Here is a 25,338-nt window from a genome sequence, read left to right on the forward strand (position 1 = left end):
TTCGGAGAAGTAACCGGTTCCCCTGATGATACACCTGTAAGAAAACACAACATCTGTTTAGCAATGAGAAGGGAAACTTTGTATCAATAAAGAATATCGTGCCTAAGGTAAATCAAATTCGAGTTACCTTGCCATCCTCTGGGAGTTGCAGCGCGAGGATGAACTCGTGGCTAAGCAGAGGATACCATACATCAAGTTTCCAGTCCTGCGATGAAGGTATATCAAGCATCATGTAAGGCATGGAGAAAGGCAGAATGGAGTCCTGGTAGCAAAAAAAAGAAAAATCAGAAAGGAAAAACCAAACAGTCGATTGAAGGCTTGAACCCAAATGAAGACAAGATTGACCGTCAGATCTTCACACCCATTTTCCTCCGTCGATGCAATGCCGAGCCCGAGGAGAACCATTGCAAAGATAGACCCTGCTCGTGCCATGAACCATGGCAGAGCAAGACATTGAAAACATAACCAATAAAAAAATCACTGTTTTTGATAAGGTAGATAGCTGGAATAAGGCAACGGTTGACACCTGTGTACTATCCACGTTGTGATTAGCTTAATCACATGGGATAGTACTTCAACCATAAAGTTTGACATCTGTAAACTGACCCGTATTAACCGTTCCCAAAACTTGAATTAAATGGTTAGCACTATCATATCCACCATAGCATTTACCGCAATGTAAATATTTTTTTTTTTATATGTGTATTTTACTATGTTTAACTATTTGGAGCTTTTACAAGTGGTATTAGAGCCAAGTTACTATACTATGGCCTCTCGCTAACAGTGATAATAAAATTAAGAGTAATAGGAGGAAAACTAAGCAACTACTACCAGACAATTTTATTTAAATATCTTTACCTGTTTGAAGTTTATTAATCTGTTGAAATTAGGGAATCAGGCGACAACAGATTATGAGGAGAACGAGCAACGTTCCTCACAGGAACGTGGATGGCCCAGAAACCACAACCTTTCCTCATAATAATCTTGAATTATGGGTGCAATTGGGGGAGGAGGCTCGCAACACCAATCTGACGATATTGGAAACAGTTCAGGAATTGAAGAATGAGATGGCTCGCCTACGGGAGGATAACACAAGATTGACCATGGAACAAGAGAAAATCATGAAAAGTTTGTCGGATAAATAGAATCAGCGCCAACCGAATCCTAGTCCTAAACATACACGTGTGTCAGAGGAACAAGGTTATCATACCGATCAGGAGGAGACAGAAGGAAGGGAAGAGAATCGAAGGGAGAAATCTGACAACGCCTCTGAACATTGAACCTCAAAGTGATAGCGGATAGAATTGCAAGGGGAGTTCCGAAAGATCAAGCCACCATACTTCGATGGGGAGTTGGAGGAGGCAGCAGAGGCCTAGTTAATTAATATGAACAAATATTTCCAAGTATACGAGTATGATCACAATCTCAAGGCGCGGCTGGCTATTTTCCAGTTGCAAGGCAAAGCTACCTTATGGTGGGAGGAGGTCAAGATTGTACGGAGGGTAAGTGAGCAGAGTATAACTTGGGAAACTTTTCAAAGATACTTATTTAACTGAACATTTTTATGATGAAAAGGCAAGGGAATTTCATGATCTGCAGCTTGGGCAGCAGACAATGGATGAATTTATCACTAAATTTACCTCTCTGCTCCGCTATGTACCGTACATACGGGAGGAAAAGGCAAAAGTACAGCAGTTTGTTAGCAGCTTACCCCAGACAATGAGGGAAAGAATTGAGTTTGACTGTTGGGTCCCTATAATACTAGTGATTACCCCATTACTATTGTAGTTATACCCCTTATTTATATTGTTGTGCCCCTATTACCCCCATATTGTTATTTCTGTGCCCCATAGAATCCCTCTATTGTTATTTTTGTGGCTTTATATTATTATTGTTAGGTCGGCTGGATTATATTGTGACTCCTTAGACTCCTATATATAGAAAGAAGGTTTTGTCATTTGTATCATCCAAGAATTGTTCATTTATGTAATGTAAAGGAGGTTTCCCCCTCGAAGAGGCTGAATTCTAAGGTGTTGATCTATCTTTTCTATCTTTTCTTGAGCTGGTTTCATAACATTTGGTATCAGAGCTTTGGATTCTAGGGTTTCGCTGCTCCAAACAGGTCATCGTGGCATTTTCGCTATAACTATTTTTCTGTGACATTTCAAAAGTCGCAAAAAAAACCCATTTGAGAAGAAATCGCGTTGAACCTTGGGTCCAAATTTCAGAGCTTTTCGCGCGATATTTGCAGAGATATGATCTGAGGAAGTTGGTCTTTTTGCAGACTCCTGAATTACATTCAAAACAGGTGACTTGGGGAAAATCGTCATAACTTTCTCTCTGGGGATCGGATTGAAATTTAGTAAGAAGGTACAGAAAGAGGACAGACTGTAGTTTCCTGTGTGTGTGTTTCAGATTTAAAGGTTGAAACAGTGACGCGTGGTACATCATACAAGTTCGCTCTACTGAACTAGTCTAAAAGCAAGTCACTGTGGGAGATTTCACATAACTCTTCCTTGGAGAATCCAATTTGGCTCAGACTTGTGGCATTGGAAAGAGGACACAGAAGGCTACTACAGGTAGCAATTTTAGAACTGGATGATCCGAAATTACAGAGATACATCAGATTCAATATCAGGCTTCTATAAAGTGAAAAAAGGTGTGTAGTTTTTTTTTTTAATTTTTGTATAAGCTTGGTTTAACGGAATTCAAAGGGCATAGTAAAGCATTATTATCGGTAACTGATGCCCCGAGGAAAGAAAATGCAAACACCTAGTAAGGAACCTGAAAGCTCTAGCATGACTCATGAAGAAGAGGAAGAAATGCTACATGATATATCAAAATTACAAGAACAAGTGCAACAAATGTCACGCTCACAAAAGCTAACAGAAGCTAAGATAAGTGGCGTGGAATCTAAGATAAAGGGCATGGAAGCTAAGATGGATGATTCAAAGACAGATTTGAAGAGAGACATGGCAGATTTGAAGATAGATTTGAAGACAAACATGGAAGAATTGAAGAAGTTGCTACAAGAAAGGGTCACTAATGGTGAAAAGGTAGTAAAGGAAACTCATGATGAGAACAAAAGAAATGTTAATCATGATTCCATAGACGCTAATGTTGGATCGAAGAATCACCATATTCCAAAAATCGATATGAGGAAGTTTGATGGCAAGGATCCCGCCACATGGATATTACAGATGGAGCAATTCTTCGATCTCAATAATGTGCAAAACACACAAAAGGTACGTATGGCAACTGTATATTTGGAACCAAATCAGTTTGTATGGTATCAATGGCTTTGCTCTCGTAAACAATTTATCACTTGGGCAATTTTTACGGAAGAATTGATAGCACATTATGAAGATACAAAAAGCAACACTTTTTTTAGCCAATTGATAAGTCTCAAACAAAAGGGTTCAGTAATGGAGCACATTGAGGAGTTCCAAAAATTGAACATAAGGGTAAAAGATATTCCAGAGGAGCATAGGATTGATGTGTTCATAGGGTCTTTAAAGGATAATATCCAACATGATGTTCGCCTTTGGGAACCTGATTCATTAGAGAAGGCATTCAGGTTAGCAAGAAAAATGGAAAGCAAAATTATGGCAACCAGGAAGCATACCACTCACAACTATAAAGACGGAAGTGTTGTTGCCCCTAGTCTTCCACAACCTATAAGGTTGACACCACAACAATTGGAAGAAAAAAGAGCAAAAGGGCTTTGTTACAGTTGTGATAGCAAATACACTAAAGGTCATAAGTGTGCTGAGAAGAAATTATTCTACATAGATTGTGAAGAGGAAGAAGAAAAGGAGCAAGAAAGGTCAAAAGAAGAAGATATACTCCAGGAACAAAGCCTAGATGAAGAACAAATAAATCCGACCATATCTTGTAATGCATTGGCGGGAATTACCACTCCTCAAACCATCAAGATAGAAGGACAAATCAAGAAGAAAAAGGTAATAGTGTTGATTGATTCAGGAAGCACCCACAATTTTATTCATTGTAGGGTAGCAAAAGAATTGAATTGCTTCCTATATCCAGCACCAGAGTGTCAAGTGATGATTGCAAATGGAGGAACAATAAATTGCTCTGGAAAGTGCCATAATATCAAGCTATCCATGGGAGAATATGTATTGACTAGCCCAATGCTTTCCATTCCAATGGGAGGTGCTGATGTTGTACTAGGAGTCCAATGGCTACAATCCTTGGGTACAATAGCTTTTAATTTTCAAGAACTTTTCATCAAATTTTCTACGGAAGGAAAGGAAGTTGAATTAAGGGGTATTGCAGGGAAACCAGGAAAGATAATCAGCTCTAATGGCATGACAAAGCTTCTAAAAAAGGAGCAAAGAGGTGTAATTGCACAATTATGTTCGCTAGATGTTTCCACATTGGAATCATCTATTTCTCCAGATCTCCAAAAAGTCCTGGACAATCATTCCAAGGTATTTGAGACTCCCAAAGGTCTCCCACCTATGCGTGATCATGATCATGCTATTCATCTGATTCCAGGAAGTGTTCCTCCAAACATCAGGCCGTACAGATATCCCTATGTCCAAAAAAGTGAAATTGAACGTATGGTTGCAGAAATGCTAGAGGCTGGTATAATTCAACCAAGTCAAAGTTCTTTCTCAGCTCCAGTAGTATTGGTGCACAAGAAGGATGGATCATGGCGCATGTGTCCGGATTATAGGGAGCTCAACAAGCTCACTATTAAAGATAAGTTCCCCATTCCTGTTATTGATGAATTACTGGATGAATTGCATGGATCAATTTACTTCACCAAGTTGGATCTTCGTTCGGGATATCATCAAATCAGAATGAAGATTGAAGACATTCCGAAAACGGCATTTAGAACTCATGAGGGTCATTATGAATTTTTGGTCATGCCTTTTGGCCTTACCAATGCACCTTCAACATTTCAAGGTTTGATGAATTCAATTTTCAAACCATTCCTTAGAAAATTTGTGTTAGTATTTTTTGATGATATACTAATCTACAGCAAGTCTTGGAAGGATCATGTTGAACATGTTGACAGGGTGCTACAACTATTGGAGGAGAAACAATTATATGCAAAAAGATCCAAATGTTTCTTTGGAGTCCAGGAGGTGGAATATTTGGGTCATATTGTATCTCATGAAGGAGTTAAGGTAGACCCTAGCAAAATTAAAGCCATTAAGGAATGGAAAATCCCCACATCCATAAAGCATCTGCGAGGATTTCTTGGGTTGACAGGGTATTATCGCAAGTTTGTTAAGAATTATGGGAGAATAGCAGCACCTCTAACAACATTATTGAAGAAAGATTCATTTTCATGGACTCCGGAAGCAACAAAGGCCTTTGAACATCTTAAAGAGGCAATGTGCCAAGCACCGGTCTTAGCTACACCGGACTTCACAAAAACCTTTATTGTGGAATGTGATGCTTCAGGAAATGGAATTGGTGTTGTTCTAATGCAAGATGAAAGACCCATTGCTTTTGAAAGTCGTCCAATCAAGGGAAAGTTTTTAAGCAAAGCTATTTATGAGAAGGAAATGTTGGCAATACTCCATGCACTTAAGAAATGGCGACCCTACCTAATGGGAAGACACTTCAAGGTAAAAACGGATCATGATAGCCTTAAATACTTTTTAGAACAAAGATTATCCTCTGAAGAGCAACAAAAGTGGGTCACAAAGATGTTGGGTTATGACTTTGAAATCATCTACAAAAAAGGGAAGCAAAATGTGGTGGCAGATGCACTCTCAAGAAAGGATGAGGATGTGGAAGCATTGTTGTGTGCCATTTCTATTATCCAACCAGATTGGATAAACGAAGCAAGGGAGGAATGGAAGAATGACGAAGAAGTGTGGGCACTTATTCGAAAGCTACAACAAGATTCCAGTACTTCTGATACATTTAGCTGGCAAAATGATTCGTTATGGTACAAAGATCGCTTATACCTCTGTAAGAATTCCCAGCTAAAACAAAAGATTCTTATGGAATTGCACACTTCTCCCTTAGGAGGGCACTCAGGATTTTTAAAAACTTACCACAGGGTTAAGAAGGAATTTTTTTGGGATGGCCTTAAATCAGATATTCAAAAGTTTGTGGCGGAATGTTTGGTTTGCCAACAAAATAAAGTTGAAACAATTAAGACACCGGGTCTATTACAACCTTTATCCATTCCAAGCCAACGTTGGGAGGAGGTTTCAATGGATTTTATCACAGGTTTACCCAAGTCTGAGGGAAAGAGTGTCATCATGGTGGTAGTTGACAGACTTACCAAGTATGCACACTTTTGTGCATTATCACATCCATTTAAAGCCAGTACAGTTTCTACTGCATTTATGGAAACAATTCAAAAGCTACATGGAAACCCAAAGATTATTGTAAGTGACAGAGATCCCATTTTCACTGGAAATTTTTGGACAGAATTATTTTCTTGTCTTGGTACTCAGTTAGCTCATAGCTCATCTTATCATCCTCAATCTGATGGGCAAACTGAGATAGTAAACAAATGTTTGGAAGGATATCTTCGTTGCTTTGTATCTGATAAACAGACACAATGGGTCAAATGGTTGCCTCTGGCTGAATGGTGGTATAACACTTCCTTCCATACAGCAACAAAAATGACCCCATTTATGGCACTTTATGGGTATCAACCACCATCCATCACATCATATTTAAGAGAAAATTCTAAGGTTCAGGCAGTGGAACATCACATCGAACATCAACAACAAGTCCTCCAACTCTTAAAGGATAACCTCGTGTTGGCACAAAATAGAATGAAACAACAGGCAGATCAACATCGCAGTGAAAGAAGTTTTGATGTAGGTGATTGGGTATTCCTACGGCTACAACCATATAAGCAAATGTCCCTAAAGCAAGCTAAGAAGGATAATAAATTATCACCAAAGTATTATGGTCCGTACAAGGTGTTGCAAAAGATTGGTACTATGGCATACAAATTGGAGCTTCCTGCAGCTTCTCGATTGCACCCAGTTTTCCATGTTTCATGTTTAAAGAAGGTTATAGGTGACAAGCTCCCAATTCAAACAATATTGCCAGAACTTGACGAGGAAGGAAAAATTATATTGGAACCGGAAGCAGTCACAGAAACAAGAACTCGACAGCTACGAAATCGATCAATTTCAGAGTATCTTATCAAGTGGAAGAACTTATCCGCTGAAGATTCCACATGGGAGGATGAGAATTTTATGCAGAAGTATCCAGAACTACTCAAGCGTTGAGGACAACACTTTTTTGAAGGAGAGGGGCATGTTGGGTCCCTATAATACTAGTGATTACCCCATTACTATTGTAGTTATACCCCTTATTTATATTGTTGTGCCCCTATTACCCCCATATTGTTATTTCTGTGCCCCATAGAATCCCTCTATTGTTATTTTTGTGGCTTTATATTATTATTGTTAGGTCGGCTGGATTATATTGTGACTCCTTAGACTCCTATATATAGAAAGGAGGTTTTGTCATTTGTATCATCCAAGAATTGTTCATTTATGTAATGTAAAGGAGGTTGCCCCCTCGAAGAGACTGAATTCTAAGGCGTTGATCTATCTTTTCTATCTTTTCTTGAGCCGGTTTCATAACATTGACAACCCAAAAACAATGGATGAAATGACATGGAAAGCTAGGCTATGCTATCAGCAGAATAAACAGAAGGGAGAAAATTTTGGAAAGCGATGGACTGATAGGAAGGGCAATAAGATAACTGTGGGTGCCAAGGGTGCTCGTGGCAGCTTCAGTAAGGGACTTTCCAAGGGGCCAAACAGCAAGAACCAGCCCAAAAACCAGCTCAGATTAAAGCCACCCATCGAATCCAGATTTAGTGAGCAATCAGGCAGAGTTCATAATGAAGGGGCAGCAAGACTGCCAGTACAATGTTGGGGCTGTGGCAGGCCACACTACATTAAGAACTGCCCTCACCGAAAGGGTAATGAAAAGGTGTCATAGATCTATGAAGCATCTACAGTGGGAGACGTGGCTCGGACCATACCAAGGATTAATGCTGCCCTCGAGGATCATCAAGCTGAATATCAGCCGACTATGGTGGAGTATGAAGGTAAGATCTTTGATCGAACTGTATCTGTTTTAATTGATCCTGGAGCTACATTAAGTTATGTTAGTCCCAAGGTTGTGGAAAATTGTAAATTGCAATCTGTCAAGTTTAAAAACCCATGGCTAGTTCAGCTCGCAACAGGGGCAAAAAGGCGAGTGCTAGCCAAGGTCAATAACTGCCCACTGAAGATCGCAAGCCATACGGTGAAGGCAAATTTAAACATACGGTGAAGGCAAATTTAAACATACTTCCCCTTGGATCATACGATGTGCTGATAGGGATGGACTAGCTAGAAAAACGCTGGCTATAATAAACTGTAAAATAAAGACAATCTCTTACCAAGATGAACTGGGGAAAAAACAGGAGATCCAAGGTATTGTGAGGCTGGTACAGATTCGGCCAATTACCGCCTCACAATTAGCAAAGTGCATCAAGAAAAAATGTCAAGTATATGCTATTCAAGTTGGTTATGCCAACTCCAAGGATAAAACTGCTACCTTGGAAAGCATCCCAGTGGTGCAAGAATTTGCAGATGTGTTCCCCAAAGAAGTACCAGGTTTGCCACCTAAGAGAGACATAGACTTTACTATTGAATTGATACCTAGTGCGGCCCCGGTGTCCGAGCGCCATATCGGATGAGTGTACCAGAATTGACAGAATTAAAGATGCAACTGCAAGAGATGTTGGATAAGAAATACATCCACCCCAGTTTGTCACCCTGGGGAGCTCCCATGTTGTTCATCAAGAAGAAGGATGGAACCCTTCGTATGTGCATGGACTATTGACAACTGAATAAATTGACAGTTAAGAATAAATATCCATTACCCCGTATTGATGAACTTTTTGATCAGGTAAAAGGGGCAACGATATTCTCAAAAATTGATTTGCGATCCAGATACCACCAGATCAGAATCAAGGAGGAGGACATAGCCAAAACCGCTTTTCGAACTCGCTACGGACACTATGAGTTTGTGGTACTACCTTTCGGGTTGACCAATGCACCTACGACATTTATGTGCTTGATGAATAGCATATTTCATCAGTATTTAGACAAGTTTGTGTTAATTTTTATTGATGATATACTAATATATTCCCAGAATGTCAAAGAACATGAGGAGCATCTCAGGTTGGTTTTACAAACACTACGGGAACATCAACTATACGCCAAGTATAGAAAATGTGATTTCTTTAAGGAGCAGATCCAGTACTTGGGACATATTATCACCAAAGAGGGTATTGCAGTGGACCCCGAAAAGATAAGGACCATAATGGAGTGGCCAGTACCGAAGGATGTGGCAGACATAAGATCTTTCATGGGATTAGCAGGATATTACAGGCGGTTTGTGGAAGGGTTTTCAAGAGTGGCTTACCCTATCACTTCCCTACAAAAAAAGGGAAAAATATTTAAATGGACTGCAGAATGTCAAAGGAGTTTTGAACAACTCAAACATCTGCTCACCACCGCACCAATATTGAGCATAGCAAACCCGGAAAAGGATTATGTGGTCTGCACAGATGCGAGTAAAGAAGGAGTAGGGGGAGTGTTGATGCAAGAAGGAAAAGTGATCGCTTACGAGTCCCGAAAATTAAAAGAGCATGAACAGAAATATTCTTCTTATGATCTGGAGTTGACCGCTGTCATACACACTTTAAAATGTGGCGTCATTATTTGATGGGAAAGAAATTTTTATTGATGACAGACCACCACAGCCTGACTAGTTATTTCAACCAGCCTACTTTAAAGGCTAGGCAAGCTCGGTGGGTGGATTTCTTGAGTGGATTCGATTTCGAGATTAAACACCTGAAAGGGAAAGAAAACCGGGTGGCTGATGCTTTAAGTCGAAAAGTACATTGCCTCTACGAAATTGCTTTTAGTGAAGGGTGGTCTACCCTCAGCGAGGAAATTAAAAAGGCAGCTGAGCAAGATCAGATTTATCAGCAATTAAAACAATAAGTGCAGAACTTAACCAGTCACATAATGCAACAAGGTTATGCGCTGAATGCAGCTGGTATGTTGTACTACAGGAAGAGAATATATGTACCCAACCAAGATGACATCAAAAAAGTGATTTTGGATGAATGTCATAAGAGTCCTTATGTAGGACACCTGGGATACCAGAAGCTCATTACATCACTTTGGAAGGAATACTACTGGTCGGGCATGAAGAAGGAAGTGACCGAATGTTTGGCATGTTGCATAGAGTGCCAACAGGTTAAAATAGAACATCAACACCCTGCTGGACTGTTACAACCATTACCCATACCAGAGTGGAAGTGGGAGATCATTACTATGGACTTTATAACAGGATTACCTAAATCCAAAAGGAACAATGATTCCATCATGGTAGTGGTGGACAAACTAAGCAAATCAGCCCACTTCATACCGGTACAGTCCACTTTCTAAGCAGCACAAATTGCAAATATTTTTATGCAGAACATATTTAAGCTGCACGGTTTACCCAAAACTATAATTTCTGACTGCGATGTTAAGTTTACATTAGCATTTTGGAGGAATTTGTTTGAGGGATTGAGAACTCAACTAAATTTCAGCACCGCATATCATCCGCAGAATGACAGACAGACTGAATGGGTGAACCAAGTGGTAGAAGATATGTTGAGGTTGTATGTGATGCAGCAACCATCCCGGTGGGAAGAATATTTGCAACTGGTAGAATTTGATTATAATAATGGTTATCATGCATCTTTACAGATGAGCCCATTCGAGGTGCTTAGAAATGTTGTACACCCTCCAGTTGGGGTGGACAGGAAGACAGACTTATGTTGGGCCCTGAGATGCTAAAGAGATGGAAGAAATGGTCAAAAAGGTGCGAGCCAATTTAAAAGTAGCTCAAGATAGACAAAAAAGCTTTGTAGATCAGAACAGGAACTTTAAAGAATACCAGGTAGGAGATCATGTGTATGTAAGGATTCGAGCCAAAAGGAGTACCTTACAATGGAGTGGTTGCGCCAAATTGGCACCCCGTTTTTGTGGACCTTTTCAAATTTTAGCGAGGGTTGGGCCGGTGGCATACCAACTTGCCTTGCCTAGCCACATCCGGGTCCATAATGTCTTCCATGTATCAGTATTAAAGAAATACGTTTATGACCCTAAGCACATAGTTAGTTGGCAAGACATTCAGGTAAGGAAATGTCTTAAGTAGCACAAACCAAAATTGGTTGTTAAGAGGAAAACTGGTTAAAATATTGTGTGTTTCAGGTAGAACCGGAAGGAGAATTCTTGGTCGAGCCAATGAACATACTCGATCGGAGAAGAGTCATGCTGTGGAAACGAGCCATCGCCCAGGTTAAAGTGCAATGGCATCACTTTGGGCCAGATGAGGCCACCTGGGAGGATGAATAGCTTATGAGGGAAGCTTATCCCGAACTGTTTATGAGTGGAAAACATCAGGACGATGTTGAATTTCAGGAGGGGGGATGTAATGCCCATAGTAAAACTGTAATATTTTATCAACAGCAGTAAGTTCAACTGTTTAACTATTGTGACCTTTGGGGTAAACTGAATAATTATTACCATTACTATTTGAATTTAATTATGTCGTTAATTACTGTTATGTTGTTCATTATTGTTAATTGAAAAGAAAACAGTGTGTCAATGGATCTAGCGACTCCTCATGAAAGGAGGTTAAAACAAATTAAGAATAGCAGTTGCCAGTAAACCCTAACTACCTTCCCCAACTGTAGATGCTTCCAAAGGAAAAGGAAGCAAGGGGAAGGGAAAACCGTGCTGTAGGGACAGACGGAGAAGGGGAAAGAATCGCTAAGTCTGGTGATGACTAGATAATGTAGGCTTTGAGTGCCATAATCTTGTAGAAGACGCTAAGTTTGGTGATGAACAGATAGCGCAGGCTTAGAATGTCGGAATCTTGCAGAAGATGCTAAGTTTGGTGATGGCCAGATAGCGTAGGCTTAGAACACCGGAATCTTGCAGAAGATGCTAAGTCTGGTGATGACCAGATAGCGCAGGCTTAGAGTGCCAGAATCTTGCAGAAGACGGTGGTCTTGCAAGAGTGCTTGGGGGGAGGTTGGGTCAAGGAGGACCCACCTCATGGTCGGGTGGAAGACAAGCAGAAGAGAATAGAGGTGAATCTTACCTAAAGAATACTTCAATTGCAATACTGGAATTCAGGTACGGAGAATTACTTTTGTGTTTGCAAGTAAGAACAGAGAAAACCTTACAGGAAAAGCAGGAATAGGAAAATTGTTAATTTCTCTTCAATAAGGTTTAGGATCGAATCTTGTTTACTCAGTATAGATTCTATCATGTTAATTAAACCCTGATATTCAATATAGTATGTATAGATTTCTCAATGATAAGTAAGATTAAACTTTTGTTGCTCTGTAAAGTAATCTACGTAGTCCATATAAAATTGAAAGCAGTTAGACTGTATAGATGTCCTAAGAAATCAATAATTTCTGGTTTAGCCCTCATCAAAAAGAAAAGGTAGATAGGAGGATGGCTCTACACTGTGTAAACCCCTAAGACATTACATACGAAGAATAGATTTATAAGGAATAAGACCTGAGTCTTTGGCCTAAGAAAGTATCCTGATTGATCGTGCCAAACCCTAAGTAAGAATAATAACTGCTTCTGTGACAATGGTTGTCAACGCAGCGCTGCACGATAGTAGAGTATTACAGAAGCTACGCAGATTTTTTATCCGTTCTAAACAACACAGTAACAACGATTCATGACCAACACTTGCTGGCAATTTATAAACCCAGAAAGAAGCTGTAAAGCAAACAGAGGACCCGGTAGGCTCTAGGGTCGACATCCCATAACCTAGACCCGAGTCGGCCAAAACAATGCAGGAGACTTTAATTGCATGTGACTTGACCTATACAAGAAATCCCCTAAACCCTTGCGCCAGGAGAACCCTCGACAACAGAGGAAGGAAAAACACCTAGCAGTCTCAGACGATTCTATAACAAACGAAATAACAGCAAATAAAAGAGAACTTAACAATCGAAATGGTGAACCATTAACAAAGTAATTCTTTCAGTCAAGTACCTTGTCTGAACCATACTGGCATTCTTAACATTGAGTTTTCTAATTCTCAGCACATGATTAATATAAAAAAAGGAAACATATAATTATATTTGAACACAAATATTGCACCAGAATAGGCATGTTGACGACAGACACAAGCAAACCCTTGGTTGCACACCTAAAAGTAGGAAACCGTGCTATACAAAAATCAGAGTGCATTTCTTAGGAAAACTTTCTTCTCAGAGTGCAATACAGTAAACAGTAAATGTAGTAACATGTGGAGCTAACTAGGGTCTGCCCGAAAGCATACTAAGCCCCAAGAACTCAGGGATCAGTCTTCGGACACCTCGATGGACAATAGGCCCATTAGATTTAAATATCCATCAAACCCTTGAAAGCAACAGAACAGAGTACCCAGCAACAGTGCGGAGCTGTTCGACCATCTCCGCTCCTCATACTTTCAACACTGGAAATCTAGGAGCTAGAAGGTAGTGTGCCTAAAAGAGATAAACCAGCCAGATTTTCGAGCAACCCAGAAACTGTAGTTGTTGCTTACCCAAGAAGTTGCGAGCGGAGGGACTTGGCTGGAAGCACAACTCTCTATTCGAAGAAGTAACCAGTTCCCCTGATGATACACCTGTAAGAAAACACATCTGTTTAGCAATGAGAAGGGAAACATTGTATCAATAAAGAATATCGTGCCTAAGGTAAATCAAATTATTCAAGTTACCTTGCCATCATCTGGGAGTTGCAGCATGAGGATGAACTCGTGGCTAAGCAAAGGAGACCATGCATCGAGTTTCCAGTCCTGCGCCGAAGGTAGATCCAACATCATGTAAGGCATGGAGAAAGGCGAAACGGAGTCCCGGGAGCAAAAAAAAAATCAGAAAGGAAAAACCAAACAGTCGATTGAAGGCTTGAACCCAAATGAAGACAAGACTAACCGTCAGATCTTCACACCCATTTTCCTCCGTCGATGCAACGCCGAGCCCGAGGAGAACCACTGCAGAGATAGACCCTGCTCGTGCCATGAACCATGGCAGAGCAGGACATTGAAAACATAACCAATAAAAAAATCACCGTTTTTGATAAGGTAGATAGCTGGAATAAGGTAAGGGTTGACACCTGTGTACCATCCACGCTGTGATTAGGTTAATCACATGGGATAGTACTTCAACCATAAAGTTTGACATCTATAAACTGACCCATATTAACCGTTCCCAAAACTTGAATTAAATGGTTAGCGCTGTCATATCCACCATAGCATTTACCGCAATGTAAATACTTTTTTTTTTTATATGTGTATTTTATTATGTTTAACTATTTTGAACTTTTACAGACCCATAGGCTTCACCTAAATAAAACCTCTTTTTTGAGTTTTTTTAAATATAAAGGGTTTATGGAGTAAATATAAAAGAGGTTTTATTTATTTACCATACTTCTAGTTTATTTTTATTTTTATTTATTTACCATAACTATGGAGTAAATATAAAAAAAAGGTTATGTATTTATCATGCTTTTATATTTACATGTTTATTTGAAATCTACCCCATAATCTTACCAAAACTTATATTATCAAATTATTGTAAAAAACATAATAATAAAATTCACCATAAACTTATATCTTCAAATTATTATAAAAATTAAAATAAAAAACTTAAGTTTCAGCTTTAATCACCCCAAACAAAAAGTTGTACTATGAAATAATAAAAATTCATTTCCTAATTCTAACCAAAAAAAAAATTTGAGGTGCCAAAACTTCGTCACCAAATTATTATAAAAACATACAAATTAAAAAATTAAGATCCAACTTTGAACGCTCCAAACAAAAATTGTACCCTGGGATAATGAGAATTCATTTCCCAATTCTAACGAAAATTTAACTTAGAAAATTCCCTCATCAAATTATTATAAAAACATCAAAATTAAAAAATAGGAAAAATTAAGGTTCAACTTTAAACACTCCAGACAAACCAAATTTGTACTGTGGGATATGAGAATTCATTTCCCAATTCTAACAAAAAAATTTAACTGCGAAAATTACCTCATCAAAATTAAGGTTCAGCTTTGAACATTCCAAACAAAAATTGTGGGGGAATAATGAGAATTCATTTCCCAATTCTAACAAAAAAAAATTAACTACGAAAATTACATCAATCATAAAACTGTAATCTTATTTATAAATTTTATTTTACGAAGTATGGTAAAAAATTAAATATTACTTTACCATTTTATTATCGAATCACAAGAAATATTTATCATAAAGTTTAAACACATCCCAAAACCTTTAATCCTTTAATAACGTGATTACATATGGAATACCATTACATCGAACCACCGAATCTGGAAACCTTTCAGATGGAGACTTTACATGACAGAGACTACTTACCATCATCAAACTCCTCTGATTAGACGCACATGGAATACACTGCATCCGATCCAACCACTGGAAATCAAAACCAAAACAAAAACCTTCGAGATAGATGCAAACTTTACATGACAGGGACTACATGCCAGAAGACTCACCATTATCTAACGCCTCTAATCAGACGCACATTTTATTCAAAGCGTGCGTGGTCGGGACCAGGTTGCAATTTCTTGGAAGTCATCCGGAAAAGACAAGTTTCTGAACATTTTCATAATCTTGATCTTTGGAGCAGCAGATGATTACGATCTTGAATAAAGCGTATTTATTTTTCGCTGTCGCTCTCCTGTGGTAGGTTGGATATCTTCCGGGGGCTTCAATTTTCCGGTAAGTCGGAATCAATGGACGCGTTGTCACAAAAACCGGCGAGGATCTTTCGTTCGTTTTCACACTAGTAGACTTTCCGGCAGCATCGGGAACGGAATCGACGAAGATATCGTCCGGTGATGGACTTCAATTTTGCCGGTGTGTCGGATGACTGGACGCATTGTCGGCGTATAGTAAAAACCGGCCGGCATCTTCGGTTCGATTTTCAAACTCCGGCGGCACCGGGAACGGAAGGCACGAGTGACCGTCGAGATTGGAGATGCCAGAAGAAAGAAAGCGAGTTTCAGCCCGCACGCACGCACTCGTGAAGTGTCGCTGCTCTGCCGTGAATTTCGAGATGGCGCGTCACCGGGAAAGTAAACCTACCTGACGAATAGTAGGAAGTTGCTTTTGCTTTTGTCCGGCCGTTACAGTTTAAAAAAAACTGAGCGCTAGCTACTGTGAGGTCACATGGTCACATGGACGATGGAGGCGTCATTTTCCGGTGTTAGTTGTCTGATTGAACAGCTCCACTCCAACGTCTCTTTGTCGGCCATCCCAATGTACGACCACGTGCATTGATTTCAGCTTTGGGTACACTATGATGATATTACCGATCCTGTCAGTGCCTGTAACACTGTGATGTGATATATATATATATATAAAATTTCCGTACCTACCGATCAGACCGCAGGAAGCGCCAGGATCCAACTGTACACATGTCGAATCTAGTCTGTTGTGCCTCTACCTATGCGATGCGATGGTTCGTGGCCGCTACCAGACGTGGGAGGCGGAACTCCATAAACAGACACGGTTGATAAGCAAGTCTACTTCTCACTCACTGCACGGCCCTTATTGCACACTGCTGGTGACCGGACAGTTACAGCTACTTCCCACTATGCACGAAAGCGACGGATCATAAAGGATTGATTGGTGCCATTCAGACTCCAGATTATGTCAGATCAGCCAGGGGCCTGCTTGGAGCGTTAATTGAAACGCGCCATTTCCGGCCAGTCTCCACCAATTCCGGCGAACTATTTTTATTTTATTTTATTATTAATTTTAAACAATTTGGATCGGGATTGTAAATTTGTATGATTGCGAGATTTTTCAATGTTAAAATTTTGGGTATGAATGTATGGTCAAAACAACCGGCGACAGACCCTAAAATTTTGGATGAAAATTCAATAGAAATTTTTTGAGTGTGATGAAATTCTTGCTTTGAAATGGACATGTAAATAATTCCAGGATTTTTGAATTCGGTGAATTTTGAAAATTTAATAAAAAGTTTGCAGGGCTTTTTTAATTATAAAAGAGTTTGGTATAAGATCCAGATTATTGCATAATTCGAGAATTTTGAGTGGTTGAATTTGATTGCATCATCGGAAGTTGCAATTTCTATAAATTTCATAACGAATTTTAAGGAAATTGATTCCGAAGTTCAGGTTCAATAAAGAATAACCCAACATTAACTTTTTCCTTTCAAGCGGGATTGTAATTTTTAAATTAAAAACGTAAGATAAACATTAACTTTTTCCTTTCAAGCGGAATTGTAATTTTTAAATTAAAAATGTAAGATAATTACGTAATAGTATTATGCTGTTGGGCTCCGTTTATCATGAAGTTGAAGGTCCTAAGCACAAATTAGTATTTAAAATTTTTAAATTAAAAATGAAAGATAATTACGTAATAGTATTGTGTGGTTGGACTACGTACAAATTAATATTAAAAATTGAAGCGGTTGGATAATTACGTAATTAATTGAGTTGAAGCTCCCAAGTACAAATTAATATTAAAAATTAATAATAATAATATTTTATTCTATTTATTTTAATCAGTTTTATTTTAATTTATATATAATTTAATTAAAAAATAAACTATATTATTTTTTAAAAATAAATTATATTATTTTTTTAATTGTAGATAGATGTATTTTTATTTTAGAATAGATTTTCTATAATTTTATTTTAATTAATAATAGTTATAGAGTCACGATGGGAATTTAACCTTCGAAAAATACTCTAGAATATTCATAATAATATTTTACATATTAAAGATTAAAATTTAAGATTTTCCGAATTTCAAGTTCAATAAAGAATAAGCAAACCTTAACTTCTTCCTTTCAACTAGATTTTAATTTTTAAATTAAAATTATAACATAAATAGATAATAATATAATGTTGTTTGACTTCGTTCAACATGAAGTTGAAGATCCTAACTTAATTGTTATTTTTAAATTAAAAATATAGAGATTAAGATTTAAGATTTTCGGAATTTCAAATTCAATAAAAAAGAACTAAACCCTAACTTTTTCCTTTCAACTAGATTGTAATTTTTAAATTAAAAACCTAAGATAAATAGATATTGGTACTATGTTGTTTGGCTCCGTTGAAGGTCTTAACTTAATCATAGTTTTTAAATTAAAAATGTAAAATAATTATATAATAGTATCATGTTGTTGGGCTCTGTTTAACATGAAGTTGACACAAATTAATATTAAAAAAAAGAAATAATAGTATTTTGTTCTATTTTGGTTAACAAGTTTTAACTTAAATATCATTTAATTTATATTAATTTTTTGTGATGTTGATAAGTGTGTTTATTTTAGAATAAGTTTTTTATAATTTTAATTTAATTAGTAGTAGTTATCATGGGATGGTAGAGATTTAATCTTCAAAGAATAAATAGTAAGATTTATTTCCAAATTAGTTATACTTTTTTATTAATTTATCTACAATTAATTAATTAAAAAAATGTCATATCAACACCTCATATTGAATATGTGGTATTGATAAGACATAATATTGTAACAAGAGCTATTTATAATTTAAGATTTTTCATGTTAAAGTGGGAGTGAATTTCCATGGCTAAAAATATTATTACATCTTTTTCAAATTGTATATATGTTTAACTCATACATTAATTATTTATTATTAATAACAACAATAATTTAAAACAATGTTATATTTAGTTCATTTTTATGTTTTTTTAAATATGTGCAATATGAGATGTATCATGGAGCTAAGTATTTTGATGCTTATCATGGATTGATGTATAACCATTTAATTTATTTGTTATCCTAGTAAATAACCACCAAATATGAACACATTTTACTTTTAACCATGATTTTATTCAAAATAATATTTAAAACTTAAACATTTTAAATAATCATTATATTTTTTAAATTTCAATTAATTTAAAATTCCAAATAATATTTCATATATCAAATATAAATTAAGACATAACCATTTTCCACTTCAATTTTTTGTTTTTTTAATAATATTTATAATGGGAAAGAGTTTCTTTAACTAATATGACTTACATTTACATCATTCATGTAAAAATTAATAATTTACATCATTAAAAAGAATCTTTTAGTAGAAATCACATAAAGAAAATTTTGGGAACACATAAGCAAACAAACAAACAAAGTTAAACTACAAACAAAAAACAAAATAAAAAAAAACAAAACAAAACAAATAAATATATAAACTAGACAAGACTCCATTTATAAATCAATGAATCAATATCATATAAAAAATATATTTATGATAATATCATATAAAATTAGAATTAGTGAAAATTTTAAAAGATATACTTTTATCATATATAAATTTTGGATTATGGTAAAAGCATTTTCAATTTTAATTTTTTTTTGGTCCATTTCATATATATTACATTATCAGATAATTAGAATGATCACTATTTATAAAGATATGATTTTACCATATATAAAATTTGGATTGTGATAAAAGTTCCCATTTATGATAAAAAAATATTCTAGTTACATTTTTTTCAAAAATTAATTTTCTTCCTCTTCATCTCAATAACCATTTTTAAACGTATTTAATCATATTGCAAATTTTCCTTTAACAATACAGATCCACAGCAAATTTTCCTTTAACAATACAGATCCACAAAGCAATTAGAAGTTCCACTCGATTCCGAATTTCGATAAGTTTTTCAAATTTTTTGATAGGAGGAGAGGAAATCTTTGCACAAAAAACAAATAGTTTTGTCGAGGTCTTCTGAAATGTGCGAAAGGTAAACATGGCAGGTTGGAAGCACCATTACCGCGTAAATTCCAAGTTCCAATGTACAGTACACTAAAATTTAAACTTAAGAAGAGTGCATTTTGATTAAGTTTAAACCTGCGCAGCTAGGGACAAGAAGATCGTTTTCCTTGTACAGTGTAACATGGAAAAATAGGAAGAATGATATGTTTGTGGGGTTGGGGTATTTGGACGCATTCTGTGAATGAAGACTAAACTATGTATGGACCACCAATGCATGTTTGTGAAACATTGGATGATTGTTATTGTTATAATTAATTATCATGAAAGATTGTTATTGGGATAATTAATTATCATGAATAGATTAATGGAACGATGATTTGAATTCACATAAACCTGATGGATCTTGTCATCATTATGAGAAAGATGACTAATTGGGCCACCACGAGCTGTCTATTTGGACCAAAAAAACGTACTTTTTCGGCAGTCTGTGTCGGAATATGGCGAAGCAGATTTTTATGGGTCTTAATGCGTCACAATCCAATGGTGTTTAGGTTTTCCGAGGTTACTGTTCACAGTTGCGGGTTTTAGGTTTTCTGCTGTTTACTGTTCATTTGTGACCCAATAATCCTTCATATAACGCCCCAAATCAGTTCAAGCACGAAATCATTATTTATGGTCTAATTGCACTTAGGCCAATGCTGGGTTTTTTCAGCCCACGCCATCGGTTTTATAGGTGAATGAGTACAGAAGAAAAAGTCGTTTGATTTTTAAAATTTGGATATTGTTAATTCTATTTATTGAAAAGTGTTATGCTCATCTTTCAAGAAAAGGAGTGCATCGGTGGGTTATCACCTAGAAATGCAACGAGAAGTACAAGAGAAAGAGATGTTGGTCCTCTGTTTTTGCTGTAGATTGTTATGAGAAAGTGGAGGGAACTGACGGGTGTGCAGGGTGCTGGAAATTGCCTGGGCTACAGCTTCAAGCTTGTGTATTTAACCAGAATTTGAGGTTGCCCTCCTTGAGTATTATTTTATAAGAAATTGAGGTTATTCTCCTAGGGATTCACGCATGTATTACAGCTTGGTATTTTGCAGAGGCGTGGATAAATGAGCAAGACTCCTGTAGCAGATTCTTCCAGCAGTGCATGGTAGGAAACTCACTCCTGGTCAGATTTCCATACCCATTTTCAGAATTCCGTTATTGAAAGAGAAAGAGGAGGACAGATACAGATTCTTGTCTTTTCCCCTTGGATCCCAACAACGCACGCAACACTAAGTTTGTACCTGCAAGATTGACTTTTTGGAGGATACCCAAGGAGCAGGGGAAATATTAGGGTTTGGCTGTACAGATCTCATCTTCAAGGGGGAGCGAGTTGCAGAGCGAGTTGAGGGAGGAGCCATGACATCTCTGAGCAGAGAACTTGTTTTCCTCATCTTGCAGTTTCTTGACGAGGAAAAGTATAAAGATACGGTACACAAGTAAGTAATTTTTTAACAAACATTTTCTAATGCTCAGATCCTGATTTTGCGTTGTTTTGTATGTAATCCTGTAAATGAGAAGCTGATGTTATGGGTGTGCGTGTCATCGTGTAATAATTATGATAATAATAGGTTGGAGCAGGAATCGATGTTTTTCTTCAACATGAAATACTTTGAAGATCGAGTACAAGCAGGAGAATGGGAAGAGGTTGAGAGATACCTGTCGGGTTTCACAAAGGTGGAAGACAACTGTTATTCCATGAAACTTTTCTTCGAGATCAGAAAACAAAAATATTTGGAAGCTCTGGATAAGTAAGGGTCTCTTTCCTCTTCTTAATGTCTTTTCTCATCTGAATGCCTGAGATTTTTTTATCAATAATATTGTGAAAATCAGACATAATCATTTGAGTATTTTCAGGCAAGATCGGGAGAAAGCCGTGGAGATACTGGTGAAGGATCTAAAAGTCTTCTCTTCGTTCAACGAAGAGCTGTTTAAACAAATCACTCAGCTTATTCCCCTGGACAACTTCAGGTAACTTTTCTAATTTATCTCTCTTTTCGTTGGACTGGACTCAAAATGCTTATGTTCATGTTTGGGGTTTGGCATATGTAGGGAGAATGCACAGCTATCTAAATATGGGGATGTAAAATCAGCGAGGGACACTTTACTTTCGGAGCTCAAGAAATTGTTGGAAGCCAATCCTATGTTCTCTGACAAACTCCAATTTCCGGCCCTCAAAGCTGCTAGGCTCCGAACTCTGATAAATCAAAGGTAGGATGCTTTTTCATGGTTAATAGTTGATGGAAGCTTGTGGCTGAGAAGAACGTTTGTACAGTTTTCACTACAGGCTTTAGAAAATTCAAATCAGCAGTTATTTATCAGGTCAACAGAGTTGGCAACTTTGGATATGCCTCCTTTTGTTGTATCTGAGCCGCTTATATTACGGCCGAGTAAATGGAAAAGTTGTAATAACAAGAATTGAAATGAAATTTAATAATAGTAAAATTAATTAACATATAGTCATTGCATAGGTTGAATTTATTTTAAAGTCTTGATGTATTGGTTTATTTTAGTTCATTTTGATCTATCAAGACTCCTGAAAAGATCAAATCTCTTGAGGTGCCAGCCTTTTTTTCAAATTCCATTGTTGAAAAGAGTTTTATGTATTTCGATAGGTCCGAGAGTAAAATGGACCTATGCTGATTTTGTTGCAGTCCATCTCTATGCTGATTATGTTACAGCCCATCTCTCTGTAAAGTTTGATGGGAACAGGGGATTTGACAAAGGTACTAATATTACATTGTCTCCTTTTGGCCTGTTTGTTTCCAGTCTCAATTGGCAACATCAGCTTTGTAAAAATCCTCGACCTAATCCTGATATCAAGACCCTGTTTGTCGATCATACATGTACGTCTTCAAATGGGTGTCGAGTGCCTATGCCTTCATCAAACCCATTTATGGGGACAGACCCAAAAGGAGCAGCTTTTCCTCCTTTTATGACACACAATTTGAATCAACCACTGGTATATATCATTGCGAAAGGCTTGCAGCAATGAATTCAATAAATTTCATTTGTCTGTATTGTCTTGTTGCCATTTAGTAATGCATTCTCTTCTTTCCCTTTGATTTCAGCCTTTCCAACCTACCGGGGCTGCTGCCAGTTCTCTTGCAGCATGGATGACAAATCCCAATTCTGCTGCTCCAAATGCTACAGGGTCTGCTGGGCCAGTATCTCTTGCACCGACGCCAAATGCAGGTAACTTGTGTACAATTTGTAAATTGCCCTCTAGTACCAAAATGCTATGGCATCTCTTGAAAATTAATTTGGCATACTGGAATGTAATTGTCCCAAGTGCACTGGATAGTTTAATTTTTAGGGCATTTTCAGGGCACTTCATATATATATATATATATCATTTTTTCTTCTATAAGATCATTTTACAAAATAGAGCATAATTGGATTTTCTAATTCTGTGAATGGCATCAGTGGCTTTTTTAAAGCGTCCTAGGACTCCATCATCAAATGGTCCTACTATAGACTAGCAGTTTGACAAACAATCTGTTCCTTCTGAACATCTAATGAAGTGCATCCGGGTTGGACAGCCTGAGGAGGTGGTAGAAGCAGAGCATAAATTAAGATCAACATTCAACCATATGCTGGATTCAAAATGGCCGTCTGTAATCCGTGTGGTTTAAGTATTCTTAGTGGAGTCAGTGACATCTTACTGCTAAATTCTGTTTTTACGCTGGTTTAGTCAAGACAAGAATCATGTCTCTTGGCTCTTCTGGGAGGTCCTGTTGGAGCTGCATTATATTGATTTTGAGCAGATAACTTTACCTTCTAATTGTGGGCAGACTTTCCCAACTCATCCCCTGAACATTCAAGAAGACCTTTCAAAGACAATGGCAGTAATTCACTCAGGTTCAAATGTTAACGACCATGGATTTTCAATGTGTGCAGCTGAAAATTTTGCTAGATGACTTGCTGTTCCATTTAATATAACTCCTTTTTCAATAAGATTCAAAACTTTGCTGGATGACTTGCAGTTCCATTTAATACAACTCTTTTTCAATAATATTCATGCTTCTTAGATATTTGATATAATAAAGTGTCTTAAATAAAAGACATATTTAATTCTACTTTAGGACTAATTTTGGCAATTAGATAAACCTTCCAGCAATTTGCCACTCCAGATATGATACAAGCCAATTTCAGTGTGGAGTTCTGCCACACATATTCACAGCTTAAATTTCAGAAGGATGATACTATTGATGATGTATTCTGTCTCCAATATAACTTGCTGACCTAGTCGGTCTCTCCGGTGCATCTTCGATAGGGTAATTGATCACAAAAACACCACACAATTGAAGAACAGTAATCAAGATTGTGCAGACTCAGAAGACAAAACAATATCACAAAAACACCCCAATTGAAGGAGACTAATAAAGATTGTTCAAACTCAGAACACAAAAGGACACAAAACAAGAGCATCTCATGTGCCTAACTTTTCTCAACTCTGGTTGTAAAATAACATCATATGCTTCTGGAAAGACAAAGTTGTTAATCACAAGGTACAAAGATTTCAACAAACATGACAATTCCTAAGCTTTAAGATGAAACCTCCAGAACAAATTTGATAATATTATGTTAATTAGTAGACCTAAATCAATTTGATGAAGATAACTTTGTTTTGGTTGGGGCTCGTTATAAAGTGACTTTTACATAATGATTCTTCAAAGCATTCGATTTTTATGACTTTCGCTGATGAGTCCAACTAAAAAGAGCTTCCACATGCTTAGTAAGGGAATGTACTTTCTTTTCTTCTTTCAAACCACTTCTTGTCTATGTTCTTCTTGTCTTATGTTTTACATGAGTAAAGGATTGAATTTGAGCTGAATGTCTCATTTTGTGCTCCATGTTTTCCCTATCCATCAGGGGAGTTTAACCTTTCTTCGAGTCCCACTTCATTTTATAATGAGATATAATGTTTAAAGGAGACATATAGTTTGAGGTTTTAGTTGATGTTATGATCAAGTGTTTTTTGTTTTTTTAATTGAAAAGACTGGTTCGTAGAATTCACTTAAGATAAGGCCTAAAGAAAATAAAAGAGATGGAATTGAGCACAACATCCAAGTATTATTTTATTTAAAATAATATTAAAGATAACAAATGATTAGAAACATTACATTGAAATAATTTTTATTTATATTATAAATTTATTGAAAATAAGTATTCATGTTCCATAAAAATGTTATTAGCTTTGAAGCTTCAAAACCTTAGTTGACCTTTTGCAATTCCTGATGTTGTTTAGCTCTAGGGGATTTGTTTGCCCTTGTGCTCCATAGGTCCTAACATCGATGTGTTTATTGTTTTTATATAGGCGTAGTTCAAAATCACAAGATTGTGGCCTACCAAATTTGTGAAGAAGATTCATGAAATTATAAAAGTTGTGGTGAACATTGCAATATCACACACTAAGGTTCTTTGGTTGGTAGACCAAGGTTTGTTGGGTAGGTCATAGGGATTTGGCCTTTAG

General features: G+C 37.0%; 1 protein-coding gene across 2 annotated transcripts; it reads left to right on the top strand.

Moving 5' to 3' along the window:
• The first annotated feature begins 20,411 nt into the window (after positions 1-20,411).
• Positions 20,412-23,841, top strand: LOC149234116 (protein TOPLESS-RELATED PROTEIN 2-like). 2 transcript variants are annotated; one of them, XM_089371751.1, is made up of 8 exons: positions 20,412-20,831; positions 20,918-21,301; positions 21,434-21,613; positions 21,720-21,833; positions 21,915-22,073; positions 22,632-22,824; positions 22,934-23,057; positions 23,289-23,841. In XM_089371751.1, the coding sequence occupies exons 2-8, from the start codon at positions 21,222-21,224 to the stop codon at positions 23,342-23,344; spliced, it is 906 nt and encodes a 301-aa protein (XP_089227877.1). In that variant the 5' UTR covers positions 20,412-20,831; positions 20,918-21,221; the 3' UTR covers positions 23,345-23,841. The 2 variants fall into 2 exon arrangements, with proteins under 2 accessions (XP_089227877.1, XP_089227876.1); XM_089371750.1 differs by having other exon boundaries at positions 20,412-21,301.
• Positions 23,842-25,338: the final 1,497 nt, after the last annotated feature.

This window comes from Pinus tabuliformis, chromosome 8, assembly GCF_031772625.1.
Source record: "Pinus tabuliformis cultivar Carrire ecotype Pingquan chromosome 8, CPIR1, whole genome shotgun sequence".
Classification (NCBI taxonomy): Eukaryota; Viridiplantae; Streptophyta; class Pinopsida; order Pinales; family Pinaceae; genus Pinus; species Pinus tabuliformis.

Excerpts from the sequence above, each read along its gene's own strand:
- LOC149234116 (XM_089371750.1), top strand. The coding sequence starts at position 21,222 with ATGACATCTCTGAGCAGAGAACTTGTTTTCCTCATCTTGCAGTTTCTT. Across the intron at positions 21,302-21,433 it reads TATAAAGATACGGTACACAA|GTTGGAGCAGGAATCGATGT; the intron begins GTAAGTAATTTT and ends TGATAATAATAG. Across the intron at positions 23,058-23,288 it reads TGCACCGACGCCAAATGCAG|TGGCTTTTTTAAAGCGTCCT; the intron begins GTAACTTGTGTA and ends GAATGGCATCAG.